This window comes from Populus nigra, chromosome 19 (assembly GCF_951802175.1).
Source record: "Populus nigra chromosome 19, ddPopNigr1.1, whole genome shotgun sequence".
Taxonomy (NCBI): domain Eukaryota; kingdom Viridiplantae; phylum Streptophyta; class Magnoliopsida; order Malpighiales; family Salicaceae; genus Populus; species Populus nigra.
Window position 1 is genome coordinate 8,338,556 of NC_084870.1, and position 15,008 is coordinate 8,353,563.

Consider the following 15,008-nt stretch of genomic DNA (forward strand, 5'->3'; position numbering starts at 1 on the left):
TTATGTCCATAGTATGTATATATTATATTGTATTAAAAAATATATATTCTACAAATATATTTATATAATATAAATTTATATTTTGGATCAAGTTCAGTCAGATTTTGGATTTTGAATCGAGTTTGATAATACTTATACCTTAATCATTATTCATCCGTTCCAAAAATACCCCCCTTTTCCGTATGTAAAGCCACAGGAAGTCTTAAGTGGTTGGCATAAAACTTGCTATGAAGTTGAGGGATAACAGAACGTGTTTGCTAAACTGGCTACCTTTCTGCTTTTCTTTCCTTTTTTTTTTTAATGAAAAACCAAAAAAATTATTAAAACGAACAAAAAAATAATAATAATCAGATGTTAAAGCATTGCAGATAAAAGGAGTGCCTTCAATCAAGAATTCAAAACTTGCCTAGCTGACTGCCCTTCTGGGGATAATTTATTTCTTTAATCTATGTATATAACCCAGTCAATTTTCCGCTCTGATAATAAAAAATATTTTTAAATCTACTCAATCAAAACTAAATTCATTGCCATCTCTGATATGATGCATCTCATAAGAGAAATTCATTCATTTAGGCATAGTTTTGAAATTCAGCCTCGTGGATCGACCCGAGATCCAGCCAATCTAGAATTAGAACTTGAATCGAGTTAATAAAAAGTCAGGAAAAAGAAATTGAATGTGACTCGAATCTTAAACTATACCGGATCTAAAAAGTACGAACTTCAATCAAAATTAAAAAAAATCACAAAGTAGAATAAAAAATTTTACCCACAATATCTCCTTCGGCTTCCAAAATAATCCTACTATAATCGAAGTTGCCTACGTGTTAGTAGACCAGTGGTGTTAGGAAAAAAAGAGGAAGAAAATGACACGGGCCTAGAAAACTTGCCTAAAAAACCATTCCCATGTATTAGACGGGCCGCTAGCTCGGCCTTTATAAGTTCTCTAATCGGGCTATTCACTACTGTTCGATAAGAGGAGCCCATTAAATAATGGTTCAGAAAAATAAACGGCGAGTCGGTGACCTCCTCCTCCTCCTCTTTTAAACAATAAAGACAGTGTGGTTAATCAGCTAGGGTTTTTGATTTCCGCTTATACCCTACCCCACGTAGAAGAAGAGGAGGAGACTCTCCATACCCTATAGGTAACACTTGCATAACCTCTCTCGATGTACCTTGATTAGGGTTTCTTTCTATTCATTCCTTTTACCTCTCCAACTGAAGCTCACTTAACCTCAAAACTCTTTTTTTTTCCCCAGAAAGTGTGTCAATTTGGGTACCTTTTTTTTTGTAGTTTTAAATAAAATTCAGTGGTTTGTATTGGTGCTTGAGCTTCAGCCTTACCACTTTTTCTTAATTTTTAAGTCGATTTTTTTCCCTGGATTTTACTTATTTTTTATTTGGTGTATACAATTTTAGCAGACATCTGATTTTTTTGGCTTAAATGGGAAGCAAGAAAAGAAGCCCCAATTCAGTAGCGCAAGTTGAGGATTTAGATAATACAGACACAAATATGGAGAATGCAAACTTAGGGGATACGAATAATGAGAATGCAAGTTCAAATTCAAGTAGAAAGAAAATGAAGAAAGATAAGAATAAAGAGACCGAAGCCCCGGATGGGGATGCATCCAAAGCAGGCCTTTCTAACATTCCTAGCTCAATGAAACCCATGGAAAGACGGAAGAAAAGGAAAGCATTGGATAAAGAGCGGCTACATGCTGCTTCAGAGAGTAAGGAAGTGAAAACTAAAAAAATGGATGTTAACTCAAAGGTTACCGAAAGTAAAGAGCACATGGGAGCTTCCTCGAGTGGGACGTTGCCGAAGTTTCATATTGGTGTCTTTAAGGACCTGGCATCGGTGGATGTATCTGTGAGAGAAGGTGCGGTGGAGAGATTGGTCACGGAGCTGCAAGAGGTTCAGAAGGCGTATGAAGTTACGGAGAATAAGGAGGTGGTTGAAGGTGGATTGAAACTGGAAGCGGAGAAGGATGATGGGTTGAATGATTGTGCACCTTCTGTGAGATACGCTGTGCGTAGGCTTGTTCGTGGTGCTTCTTCATCAAGAGAGGTATGATTGGTTAAATTGCACACTATGCTCTTGTTCCTTCTTTGTGAAAGCTATGTATCATGCACACACTCACACCTTTTGAACCAATTTTAGGGTTCTCTGTATACGCTGTGAGGGGATGGAAACTTGATTCATGATATCCAACAATAAATTTTACACAATGTTTTTGAAGTTCAATTGCATCAAGGATAAATATTTCCTGGAGTTGAATCAACGTTTAGAATTGTCTTTTTGATGAAAATGGTACATTAGTTTAGTTTGATTATCACCTTCATGCTGTGTGATTAATTGCACAATCATGTCTGATGCCTGTTGGGTCTTGATTCTCATGAATGATTCCATAAAACATGCATTCTTGGTGTATCTGTTGCATTGGCTTATTTCTCAGTACCTGTTCATCTCCATGTTAATAGTTGCTTTATACTTTTGACCCTGCATTTTATGCAACGGCACCCGTTATCTGATTCTTGTTTCTCAGGGCATTACATCTTGCTGGACATTATGTGAAAACTCTTTGTTTGGGCATTTAGATCTCACGTGAGCTGGATAAGACTGTTAACCTGTAAAACATTACTGTAAACTGAACATGGTCAAATGGTCACCTTTTCAAGCATTGTAGACTGTAGTATCTATTGTGTGGATATAAACTTGGGCTATCTATAATGTGAGGTTGTTGGCTAACTTGTGTGTATCACATAATCTGGTTTTGCTTTTTGCAGTGTGCAAGGCAAGGATTTGCACTGGGCTTGACAGTGTTAGTTGATACAGTTCCTAGTGTCAAAGTGGATTCAGTGCTGAAACTAATAGTTGATTTGTTAGAAGTTTCTTCATCAATGAAGGGTCAGGTGGGTGAGGATTGGTCCTTTGTATTCTGTTGCTATCTTCTCTGCATACTATTCCTGAAGTTGCTTCTTTGTGGCACTGCAGGATATAAGAGATTGCCTTTTAGGTCGGTTATTTGCTTATGGTGCTCTTGCCCTATCAAGAAGACTGACTGAAGAGTGGATTTCTGATCATAACACCCTCATCATTAAAGAATTCACCGATGTGCTTATCTCCCTTGCAGCAAAAAAACGATATCTGCAAGAGCCTGCTGTTGCAATTATATTAGAATTGGTTGAAAAGGTGCCTTATTCTGACAAATGAAGAAAATTGATTTTCTTGGACAGCTGCATCCTTTTTATTTCCTTGGGGCTTTTGAGTTTTATTTTTTTTGGGGGGTGGGGTGTTCTTATCGTATGCCCACTTGGGATGCGTGTCTTGCAATTCCCTCAGTGTCTCTTGATCTTTGATCCTTGATCCTTCCACTGCCTTGTCTTGTGATTGCAGTTGCCAACCGAGGCCGTGCTGAATCACATTCTTGAAGCTCCAAGACTGCGCGAGTGGTTTGAAGGTGGTATTGATGCCGGAAATCCTGATGCTGGAAATCCTGATGCATTGCTTTTAGCTTTGAGAATTCAGGAGAAAATTTCCATTGATAGTGAAATGTTTGGAAATTTTTTGCCACATCCGTTCAGCCCTAGTAGACTTTTTGTGCCTGGTCATTTGTCCTCAATTATTAACTGCTTGAAGGTGATTCTTTAATTATTTGTGCAGGAGAGTAATATTTCATGGTCATAAAAGGTTTTATTATTTACTATTGTTTGTAAAAAATGGCAGGAATCAACTTTCTGTCAGCCTAGAGTTCATGGTGTATGGCCTGTTCTGGTAAATATCCTCTTACCTGATAGTGTTATGCAAGCTGAAGATGTGGTGTCAGCTTCTAATTCTCTAAAAAAGCACAAAAAAAGTCGCAAGTCTAGCTCATCTGAAGAAGAAATTGCCAGGAGTGTTAGGTGTTTCTGTGAAGTTATTATCGAAGGCTCCCTTCTTCTTTCCTCGCATGATCGCAAGCACCTGGCATTTGATATTCTGCTTCTCCTTCTCCCAAGGCTCCCCGCATCTTTCATTCCATATGTTCTCTCTCACAAAATTGTGCAATGCATGGTGGATGTACTTTCGACAAAGGACTCTTGGCTGTATAAAGTTGCTCAGCATTTTCTCAAGGAGCTATCAGATTGGGTTGGAAATGATGATGTCAGAAGAGTTGCTGTTATAGTGGCTTTACAGAGACACAGCAATGCAAGATTTGATGGCATCACAAAAACAAAAACAGTTAAAGCTTTGGTGACAGATTTTAAAACTGAATCTGGTTGCATGTTGTTTATTCAGAATTTAATGAACATGTTTGTGGATGAAGGAAATGCTTCAGAAGAACCGTCAGACCAGAGTCAGACTACTGATGACAATTCAGAGATGGGTTCGGTCGAGGATAAGGATTCAAATGGTGCAACGGCAAATTCTGATTTCTTGAAGACTTGGGTGGTGGAATCCCTCCCAATTATTTTGAAACATTTGAAGCTGGAGCCAGAAGCAAGGTTTCGGGTGCAGAAGGAAATTTTGAAGTTTCTAGCTGTTCAAGGTCTGTTCTCTGCATCTCTTGGCTCTGAAGTGACATCTTTTGAATTACAGGAGAAATTTAAGTGGCCAAAGGCGCCTACCTCGAGTGCTATTTGCAGAATGTGCATTGAGCAGATCCAATCACTGCTTGCTAATGCTCAAAAGATAGAGGGGTTGCGTTCTTTGTCTAGTGGCCTGGAGCACAGTGATCTTGGGTCTTACTTCATGCGTTTTCTCAGTACTCTACGAAACATTCCTTCGGTTTCTCTTTTTCGATCTTTGAGTGATGGCGATGAAAAGGCTTTTGAAAAATTGCAAGAAATGGAAACTAGGCTTTCCAGAGAGGTAAGCTTTGTGTTCTTGCTTTCAGCAACTCTAATTATTCTTACATTTGAATATGGACATCAAATTGGTTCTGATTTTAGAGTTGGGATGCATGCTGAATCCTCAAATAACAGATATGATGCATGTCTTGATTACACTTTAAAATTGAATGACTGGAGGGAACCTTTGGATATGAATCAGATTGTTTTTACCTGTAATTTTCAGCACGTGCCTTGCGTAGGACTGTTCCTTATTGAGTCTGCCAATAACTGCTTTCCCTTGCATTATTATGAGTTCTTTGAGAGCTAGTATTTTTGCTCGAGTTTCAAATGCTAGCAAATCATATTTATTTACTTGTGTTCTCAAACATCCCAGCTGTCACTTTATCAGCTTTTTAATCTTGTGCAATCCAACTTTTAAAATGTTTTAATTATGCAGGAAAAAAATTGTGTGATTGGTGCTGAAGCAAATAAATTGCATGCAATGAGGTTCTTGCTGATCCAGTTGCTGCTTCAAGTACTCCTTCGACCTGGAGAATTCTCAGAAGCTGCATCTGAACTTGTTATATGTTGTAAGAAAGCTTTTGCAGCTTCTGATCTTCTTGACTCAGGAGAAGAGGAGTTGGATAATGATGCAGATCCTAAGTTAATGGATGTCCTTGTGGATACATTCCTTTCATTGTTACCTCAGTCATCAGCTCCCTTGCGCTCTGCTATTGAGCAGGTGTGTGCAGTAATGGAAGGTTAATTTGCATTTGTATTTGCACATGTATGTTGCATATCTATATGTCCCCAAGCTTAATTTGGCTTTACAGTGCACATTCTATGATAAAGTTTTATATTACTTTCGTGACAGGGTAAAGCTCTTGAGTAATCTTGTGTGGTTTCTTCATGTTAATACATTATTTCTTTGTCATTGTTTTTGAGAATTTCGGAAATTCAACTTGCTACTGGAATGATGCAGTTGGCCGAGTCCAGATTGAATAGCTGAACTGTTAGTCAAGTATGAGTTGCTTTCAACAATCATTGTGCATGGCATGCATAATCTTTGTTTCACAACTTATGTAGGGAAGATGTCAATTTGGTTAGAGTGAAGGGTTGCTAACAATGTCTCTTCTTGGACATGGATTCCCATCAACAACATGATATTAACTCTGGTAACAATTTATGTTTTTAGGTTTTTAAGTACTTCTGTAATGATGTGACCAACGATGGACTTCTTCGGATGTTGCGTGTCATTAAGAAAGATTTGAAGCCACCTAGACATCGGGAAGAAGGTAGAGATGATGGAGATGATGACGATGAAGATTTTCTTGGTATTGAAGAAGTAGAAGAAGGAGAAGGAGAAGAAGAAATGGATGAAGCTGAGACAGGTGAAACAGGTGAGGATGAAGAACAGACTGATGACTCTGAGGCAGTGACTGAGGTTGAAGAAGCTGGCAAAGAGCTGTCTGATGATTCTGATGGAGGAATGGATGATGATGCAATGTTCCGGATGGACGCTTATCTTGCCCAGATTTTTAAAGACAGAAAGAATCAGGCTGGAGGTGAAACCACCCAATCCCAGCTTGTTCTGTTCAAACTTCGTGTCCTTTCATTGCTGGAGGTTTACCTACATGAAAATCCAGGTAAGCATTTGTTTCTTGTGTTAAATTATCTGGGATATGCGAGTTAGCCTTTTGTTTGTTCTAGCATAATTCATAAATTCCTAATAATTCTCTCATGGCTGGATATAGCGGTGGCTTTGGATCAATGAGAAAGGAATCATTCATTTATATATAACATTGGTTGTGTTAATGACTTGTCAGAAATGCTAAATGGTATTTCATGCCTGGGGCTGGGGTTTGGCAAGCTTCTTTTTTGGCTGTGTCGGCAGAATCTCCAGTCTCAGTTGCAAGAATTCTTTATTTCTACATTATGTTGGAATTTTAGAAAGTCTGTTTTGCCTTACTTTCTCTGGATGACGTTTTATTAAAAACCTGCATCCTCATTTGTGCTTTCTTGTTGTCTTCATTCTACAGCTGAGCCTGAGGTTCTGATGGTGTACTTGAACTTGGCTCGGGCATTCGTTAACCCTCAGACTGCAGAAATCAGCGAGCAGCTTGGACAGCGAATATGGGGAATTTTGCAGAAGAAGATATTGAAAGCGAAGGACTTCCCGAGGGGTGATGCTGTGCAGCTACCTACTCTTGAATCTTTGTTGGAAAAGAACTTAAAGTTGGCATCAAAGCCATTAAAGAAAAAGAAATCTGCTGGTAATTTATCCAAGAAAAAACAGTTGGCCATGTGGAAGCGACACAAAATGATTGTTTCCCTTGCTCAGGATTCAACCTTTTGGATTCTGAAAATTATTGGTGCCAGAAATTTTCCAGAGTGTGAACTACAGGGGGTTATTGATATTTTCAAGGGTGAACTGGCGCGATATTTTGAGAGTAAGACATCCCAAATAAAATCTGATTTTTTGACAGAAATATTTCGAAGAAGGCCATGGATCGGGTACCATCTCTTTGGTTTCCTTTTGGAGAAATGTAGCAGGGCAAAGTTGGAGTTTCGTCGAGTTGAAGCACTTGATCTAGTAATAGAAATATTGAAGTCAATGGTTTCTTCTGGTAATGATGAAAGTAATCGCAATGCATCAAAGAAAGTCTTGAAAAATCATTTGCAAAAACTCAGTCATCTGATAAAGGAATTGGCAACAAATATGCCAGAAAAGCCATCAAGGCGGGCTGAAGCACGCAAGTTTTGTGGTAAGGTCTTCCGGTATGTGTCAACATATGACCTGACCAAATCATTTCTTAAGTATCTAGCCCCAGAAGCTGAAGCTGCTTGTGAATCTCAACTTGGAGAGCTGTATCTCAATTTCAAGAAGATCGAGAGATAACTACAATAATTGATAGGGCTTCATAGTGCTGAAGCCCTCGATGCTTCTTCCAGCTCTTGTTCCATTCGAACATGCCCAAAGTATTTATTCAGGATTGTTTGCTTGAAATAGTTTGGAGAAGGAACTTCTCTTGCAGAATTTTCTTTGTGATGGTTGCTTGTTGTCCAGCATCATCAAGTTATCTATTGGTATGACTATTTAAAGCTTCCGCTTAGCTGTTTTTTCCAGAGGTTCTTTTTAAATGAAGACGGAGCATTAATTTGTTTTCTTATAGGAAAAGGTTCAATGAATGAAAACTTGAGAGGGTGAAAATCCTTTGCCATTTTTGTCGAACACAAACGTGCTATCTAATCGTTATTTAAGTTTATCTACTTTCTGCGTCTGCGATGGAAACTTGCAAAAAATTTGTTGTATGATGTTGACGTTTCAATCTTGTTGATGGGTTTGGATATTTTAAAAAAATGCTTGACATGTTTGTAAAGTTGTCGAATAACAAGTTGCTAGAATATGGCAAGCACAGGGAGACAAAAAGGATACGAGGATCCTCTCTGTCAGTACATGAATTGACTTCTACCCGGGTTATCTCCGGCTCGCCGCCAAGTCTTTGCCGGCGTAGTAGTTGAATCAGCAGGCAGCCCTCGAATTTACAGAGAGTGGTTTGGAGAAGAGTAACGCCACTGGTTTATTTATGTAGTTGTGCTCGCCACAACATTAACATGTTTGCTTCAACTTCAATGATGGGAGAGGGAGTGATCAATCATTGGCTCTGACTTGTCAAGGTCCCACGTAAAATAAATCCTTTCAACTGCGTTGGATGCATTTAATTTACCAAGCTGGAGATGGTTAAAGCGCTTTCCAGAATCCGTTGTTGGGGGATGCTGCTTTCTTGGTCTGGCTAGCATGTCTTGACATGAATCACCATCCATGGTTTTATTGAAGGGCGTGTCCCTTCCCTAAACAACAAAAAAAGAAAGAAGAAAAAGATAGCAGCATGACATCAAATGAAAACAGCGTTTTTGAGAATGTCATTTGTGTTGGTGAGGTCATTTTCAAACTAGGTTTTACTAAGAAATATCTCGATGGTGGCTTACGTGATCTTGAAAGCAACGCGCTAGAGTTCATAGAAACTTCGTCGTGAAAAGTTTACAGGCGAGTGATTAGAGGGAGGAAACTTCATTTGCTGAAATAATTGCGATTTGCTTTTCAAGTGAATAAACCCAACGTAACCACCCTGAACTACTGCTTCCCTAAATCGATGGTTTAACTAACCCTTCTTTTCTATCACTAAAATTGCTAACTTCAATTTGAAACGCCCAATTATTCCGTTCCTTCTCTCTCTCACTAATCTATCCTTATTCTTCTTCTAGAGCAAAGGAGTGTTTGATAGAATACTAATCTATCCAAGTTACTGGCGAAACACGAAATTTCAACTTTTGCTTGGGAAAATTGATCTTTGGAGCTTTTAGCCTAAACAAAAGATGATGATTGAAATGGACATTTAATAGCAAGAGGGGGTCTTCTATCAGTGGCGTTTCTTTCATGGATTTTTAATTTATCAATTTGATGAATTCAAATCTATCTGCTGCTGGTGAAGTCTCTTTATTTTATTCTATTAAGTTTTTACTGGGCTGTTTAGATTGAATTTTTTTTATTATAATTGAATTTAATTATAAATTTTTAGTTTGAATTAATAAAATTTATATTTTTTTAAAAAGATAAGATTTAATTAATTTTCTTTTTTAGTACCTTCTTCAAAATTCTCTAATTTTTTTTTGATAGATAAGTATTTTAGAAAAGTTGATCTGAACATCAATTTCTTTTTTATTTTTTGTAATAAATTAAAAGGGTTAACCTTTAATTTACTTTTATATTATTTTTAGAGATTAAATTCTATTTAAAATTTAACTTTTGATATTTAAAATAATTTTAAACTTAAATTTTTTTAATTGAATTCAATTTAAAGAGTTTAAAATTTCCAAGAGACAGTTTCTTCTTAACATTTATGGAGTTTATCTCTAGGTAGAGAGATTTAAGTGTTTTTTGTTGAGTTAACTTATTTTTTTGATAAAATTTATTTTTTTTATTTTGCTTCAAATTAATTTTTTTAATGTTTCTAAATTGTTTTAATGTAATAATATAAAACATTAAATAAAAAATATTATTTTAATATATTTCTAAATTAAATAAAAAAACTTTAAAAAACAATCCATAATCCATACGTTACTAAAATAAATAGAAGAATCTCCACGTTACTCAGTTTACAACTAATTCCATACTTTGCTAAAAGATGACTGGGTCCCTCATATTAGCCATTAGAAAAAACAGGACATTAAAAAAGAGAGACGAGAGAAGAGAATCCTATCTCTTTCTGACAAAGGCTTGAAAGGCCAGCAACTCCTCTCAATTATCTACTACATGGTGGGCTTTGAATATGGTCTGTCTGCTCAGTAAATTAAGAAATGCACTTTGTCACGTTCAAACGGGGCTTGAGTTGCAGGATCAAACCTTTTCCATTAGGCGGCGTGAATATTAATTAATTAAAGCCACCCGCTTGGCTGACACTTTTCCCCCCCCCCCATCCAGCCCTTATTCATATCTGGCACACCTAAATTTCACATGCTTGCTTGCTTTCATCTGTTCGTCTCCCTCGAAAATATATTTGCATGGCATATGCTCCCACACGGTCCGTTCTATATATATATATATATATATATATATATATATATATATATATATATATATATATATATATATATATAGAGAGAGAGAGAGAGAGAGAGAGAGAGAGATGGGATATTTGCCTTGCTTCCAATCTTTCCTGTCAAGGAAAGAAAGAAAACTTACTACTCGCTTTCCGAGATGCCTAGTGTGCAACACTTTAATATAGGAGGAGCTGGTGATGCACTCTTTTGCCTCCGCTGGAGATCCCCTCTTGCTTGCTTGTACAAAATGCTTAATATCTTGGGAAAGGAGGCTGCTTGCTTATTCATGGTTCATCAGTAGTTCGATGGTAAAAACCAAGAGGAAGAAGAGGGCATTTACAGAAGATAATAAAAATCCATGTATTAGGTGTTGTAATGTGTACAAAAGTGATTCAACCACCTCTCTAACCATCTATTCTACTTTTTCACTGCTTTTCCTACCATCCTAACCTACAACCTTGATTTCTACTATTTCCTTCATCTTTTTACACAAATTGCAAACGCTTTCAGTCCCCAGCCAATGCAAAGCCACTCCCAACTCCTTCAAATTTACCTCTCCTAAGACGCAACCCAACACAATTGTTCCCTGTACACAAAGAAAAGGAATCCATAGAACTCCATCAGTCTACTACTGAAATGAAAAATTGGGTTTTCAACAGCAACTACAGGCATCAAGTGAATCGCCACATACCTCAACCACAACCCATTTCAAGGCACTTCAAAGAGACACCTGGAAAGCTTTAAAGCAATCCAGAATTCATTCAACTCCAATAAGACATCATCATGAATGTGCATCCTCTGAATCACTCCCTGAAGAACTCCCTGAATCAGAATCTGCAGTTTGATTCAAGATTAGCACTTCTGCAACAAAACAAACTCTCTTAAATTAGACTCCAAACATCAGAATTGAGTGTACCACTTGAAGATGAAGAATCATCACTCGAACTACTGGAGCTACTGGAACTGCTACTTGCATGTCCATTATCTTTCTCAATCTCCACTGGTGGGAAACTACTCATTGGCATCTCATCGCCAATGTCAACATCTTCATCCCCAACATCCCCTTTCTTCGGCTTCTTCGCCTCATTTACCACCTCCATTCTATCATTTCCAGGTACATCCTACTCAATTGAACACCCAATAATAAGTCATTCAAGCACTACAAATACATAACAGAAATGAAATGAAAACAATGCCATAATAGAAAACTAAGACAAATCATATACCTTATTATTGCCTTCACTGATAGCAGTAGCACCCGCATTTGTGTTAATACCCATCAAAGCTTGCCGCTTAATCTTGCTAACCATCTTCTTGTAATTAGTCACAAACCGATCCAACTCCCATAATGTCTCTGTATCAACGGCCTCAATATCAAGCTCGATCTCATCACCCTCTTGCCTCAAATGCCCATTCCTCTTCCTGATAATCTGCACAACTTGCTCCATTTTCTCTTGTGGCAGACTCTGCAAACCAACACCTAGCTTGTGCTTCTCTTCAAGATTCATCTCTCGCTTATTTGGATCCTTTGCTTTCGGCTTTGGTTGCTTCAATGGCTTCACTTGCGGCACCCTCATTGGTGAAGGCGTCCTCACGGAATTAGGGTTTTGATTCATCCCGGTTGGCTGCTGCTGCTGGCCAATTGGATCAGATTTCGCTGTAACTGGCATAAAATCACCATCAATTTTACTAACCCTCTCTGGCTCTCTTCTAATATGATCCCAAGAACTCGCTTGCACTTCTTGAACTAGATCATTCTGCTCCTCTTCAACATCCTCACCCACCTTCTCCTTAATCGGCCTATACAAATCCTGAAATCTTGTAAGAAACTGTTCGGCAAGAATATAAACTTCATGACCCTTAGGGTTATACTTCATGGCATTATTAAATGTCAATCTAACATCAGCAGCGAAATCCCTTGGCGATTCATACAAATTCTTGCTCAAATTTGTCTTCACCGTACCCAAATCCATCGGATTCTTGATTATATCATGGTAATCATGCAATTGCAAACCCACAACATCAACTGGAGTATTAAAAATATACCCTAATTTTTGCTTCATCAATTTCGACAGAATTTGACTGCAATTCTTCATCAATTGCGCATTATCTGGACTTGATCGCTTAAAATTGTTAAAATTTGAAGGGGCTGGAAACGGCCGCTTGTTGCCGGATACTTTCTTGTTTGTAGAGGTTTGCTTTTTGCTACTGAAGTTGGAGCTGGGTTGTCCGATGTGGAAATCAGAGGATTCGATTCTGTTTTTCAACTCTCGGATCTTTTCAAGCTCGTAAACTAATCGACTTTTTAGCTCGATTAGTTCTTTCTTAGAATACGAGCTAACATTGAACGACACGCATCCTCCGGTGTTGAAATCGTGGTGATTGTTCTGTGGACGGCGGTTGATAGACGACGCGTCATCTGAAGCGGCTGAAGGAGATTCATCGACGTCAGGGATTTGTGGTGGTTGAGGTGGCTGAAATTGGCGTTTTTTGGAGAACTTAGGGTTAGGGTTGGAGAAAGGGATTTTGCCCATGAATTTAGCTCCACCACCACGTGGCTGTGGCTGCGTCCAATTCGGTTCGTTCCGGTTCGCTAACACAGCTGACGCCATGAATCCGGTTCGATTCCGGTAGATCTCCGGTGAGAAATTAACATGAATCAAGTGGGCGTGAGTTACACGCGTTGCCGGGATTTTAACCTCCACGCGCAATAAAAATATAATTGGAAACAAAAAAAAAATTTCTAATAAACGTGAAGAGTTAGGGTTTCTGAAGGATTGATTTAGAGCGAGGAAGATAGGAAGCGAGGGTTGGTTCTTAAAGGCGATGAGATCTGCCCGAAGATGTTACGGGCAAGATCAGGGCCATTGACTTTAGTTTTGTTTCTTGATTTGCTGCCCAAAAAACCGACCGACTGACCTGGCATTGATGGTGAGGATTTGATATGAAGGACACGTGGGGGTGTTTAGATGCGTCTGATTGTGATTGTGATTTGGGGTGAATTTGGATTGAATTTGTCGTGAATTTAGGGTTTTTCTAGGTGGGGGCCAGGGGGGTGATGACGTGGGGGGAAGCCAACTGGATGGTCCGGCGTAAGTGAGAAGCTGACGCGAATGTGATAAAACCGTATGCCTATGAGGTTAATTGAGTAAATTGAGGTTTGCGGAGGAGGGGAGAATGATTGGAGTAGCTGAGGTGAGGTTTTTGTCTGGGAATGAAGTGTAGGGAGGGGAGTTTGAATTTTTTTATATGTATAATTTTTTTTAAAGTACAAAATAAATTTCTGTAAAAGTTAAAAACATGCGTTTTTTGAGTCCTGACAAAAAGTTTAACCGCACCTCAATTATTTCTGAGCAGTGTAATAATACTTATTTTTTAAAATATACTTTAAACATAAACATAATTAAAAATAAAAAAATAAATAATATATTTTTTAAGTACAAAGACGAACACGTGTTGAATTATAGAATCACCCTTGCTCATGCAAATATCAAAAGTTGGATTTTATTTCCGTAAGTGGTAGTAATCATTAAGTGCACAAGAAATAAGAATCGATGTATAGATTCAGGTAATTCGGCACAGCATTTCTTTAAAGTGGATAATAACAATAAAAAAGTAGCGACGAGAATCTCATAAGATCCAGGATGGTCCAGTTGTGTTTTGGAGGGAGAGTGAAAATTTAGAAATGCCTCCTCTTAGCCATTTCACTTGTTTTGGAGGGAACTTGGAATTTCATTTGACTACCCAGCAGCAGCAGCACCATTTAGATATTACAGTCATTCGAAGACAAAATGGAGAGTCTCTGAGCTGACAACATCATCGTATGTACAAGACATGGAGTCTATATTAGCAGAGATGTTTTTTATTTTAAAACGTATTAAAAAAACTCATTTTTTAAATAATATTAGCATATAAAAATCATCGAAAATTATTAAAAAATTCAATTTAATATTTTTTTATATAAAAACACTCTTTTAAACATGGATAAATATAGAATGCCAATCAGCTATCTGATTTCAAATCCAAAAACAACCACAATCATGCAGGTCAGATATCAAGTATGAGAGGAGATCGTCGATGACCATTTATAGGACGAGGAAAAATTCTAATAAAAAAATGGCTGTGAGACACAAGGATTTGAAAGAATTTTGACTGGGCGGCCCAGGTTGGAGATCAGGCTTCGGAGATGCTTGGGATTAGCATCGCTTAGCTTGGTAGAAGTTTCAGGTAATTGAAGAGTAAAAGCCCATTTCTCTTCGAGGCCTTCTTTATTTATTTCTCTCCTGGAACCCTAACCTCCTATATATATATATATATATATAGCTAATGATAGAATTGTAATTTTTATTAACTATATAGATATAAATAAATTTCAGGCGGGTATTGTTTGATAGAGCAGCATCCATAACACGTTTCAAAATCCAATTTTGTCATTATTATCAATATGAACCGTCTATAAAATATCCATCAAATTCAAATGAAATTATCATTTCTAATATTGTGCAGGAAAAAAAAGGAAGAAGCAGCTATAACGATATTATTTTCTTCCATTTTTAAACTCTCTTGATGAACTCAATACAGCCTCTAGAGAATGCTTC

At 37.7% G+C, this 15,008-nt stretch overlaps 2 protein-coding genes across 4 annotated transcripts; one reads left to right on the forward strand and one right to left on the reverse strand.

Moving 5' to 3' along the window:
• The first annotated feature begins 995 nt into the window (after window positions 1–995).
• LOC133679982 (rDNA transcriptional regulator pol5-like) lies at window positions 996–8,079 on the forward strand. 2 transcript variants are annotated; one of them, XM_062102747.1, is made up of 9 exons: window positions 996–1,142; window positions 1,420–2,065; window positions 2,785–2,910; window positions 2,993–3,190; window positions 3,395–3,637; window positions 3,725–4,849; window positions 5,267–5,551; window positions 6,005–6,455; window positions 6,849–8,079. In XM_062102747.1, exons 2-9 carry the CDS (start codon window positions 1,442–1,444, stop codon window positions 7,706–7,708), a joined length of 3,912 nt encoding a protein of 1,303 aa, XP_061958731.1. In that variant the 5' UTR covers window positions 996–1,142; window positions 1,420–1,441; the 3' UTR covers window positions 7,709–8,079. The 2 variants fall into 2 exon arrangements, with proteins under 2 accessions (XP_061958731.1, XP_061958732.1); XM_062102748.1 differs by having other exon boundaries at window positions 1,044–1,142; window positions 1,417–2,065.
• A 2,666-nt stretch (window positions 8,080–10,745) lies between these two features.
• Window positions 10,746–13,209, reverse strand: LOC133679293 (transcription factor GTE7-like). 2 transcript variants are annotated; one of them, XM_062101837.1, is made up of 4 exons: window positions 11,637–13,209; window positions 11,327–11,531; window positions 11,102–11,244; window positions 10,746–10,996 (listed from the first exon to the last, which is right to left on the reverse strand). In XM_062101837.1, exons 1-3 carry the CDS (start codon window positions 13,020–13,022, stop codon window positions 11,192–11,194), a joined length of 1,644 nt encoding a protein of 547 aa, XP_061957821.1. In that variant the 5' UTR covers window positions 13,023–13,209; the 3' UTR covers window positions 10,746–10,996; window positions 11,102–11,191. The 2 variants fall into 2 exon arrangements, with proteins under 2 accessions (XP_061957821.1, XP_061957820.1); XM_062101836.1 differs by having other exon boundaries at window positions 11,330–11,531; window positions 11,637–13,178.
• Window positions 13,210–15,008: the final 1,799 nt, after the last annotated feature.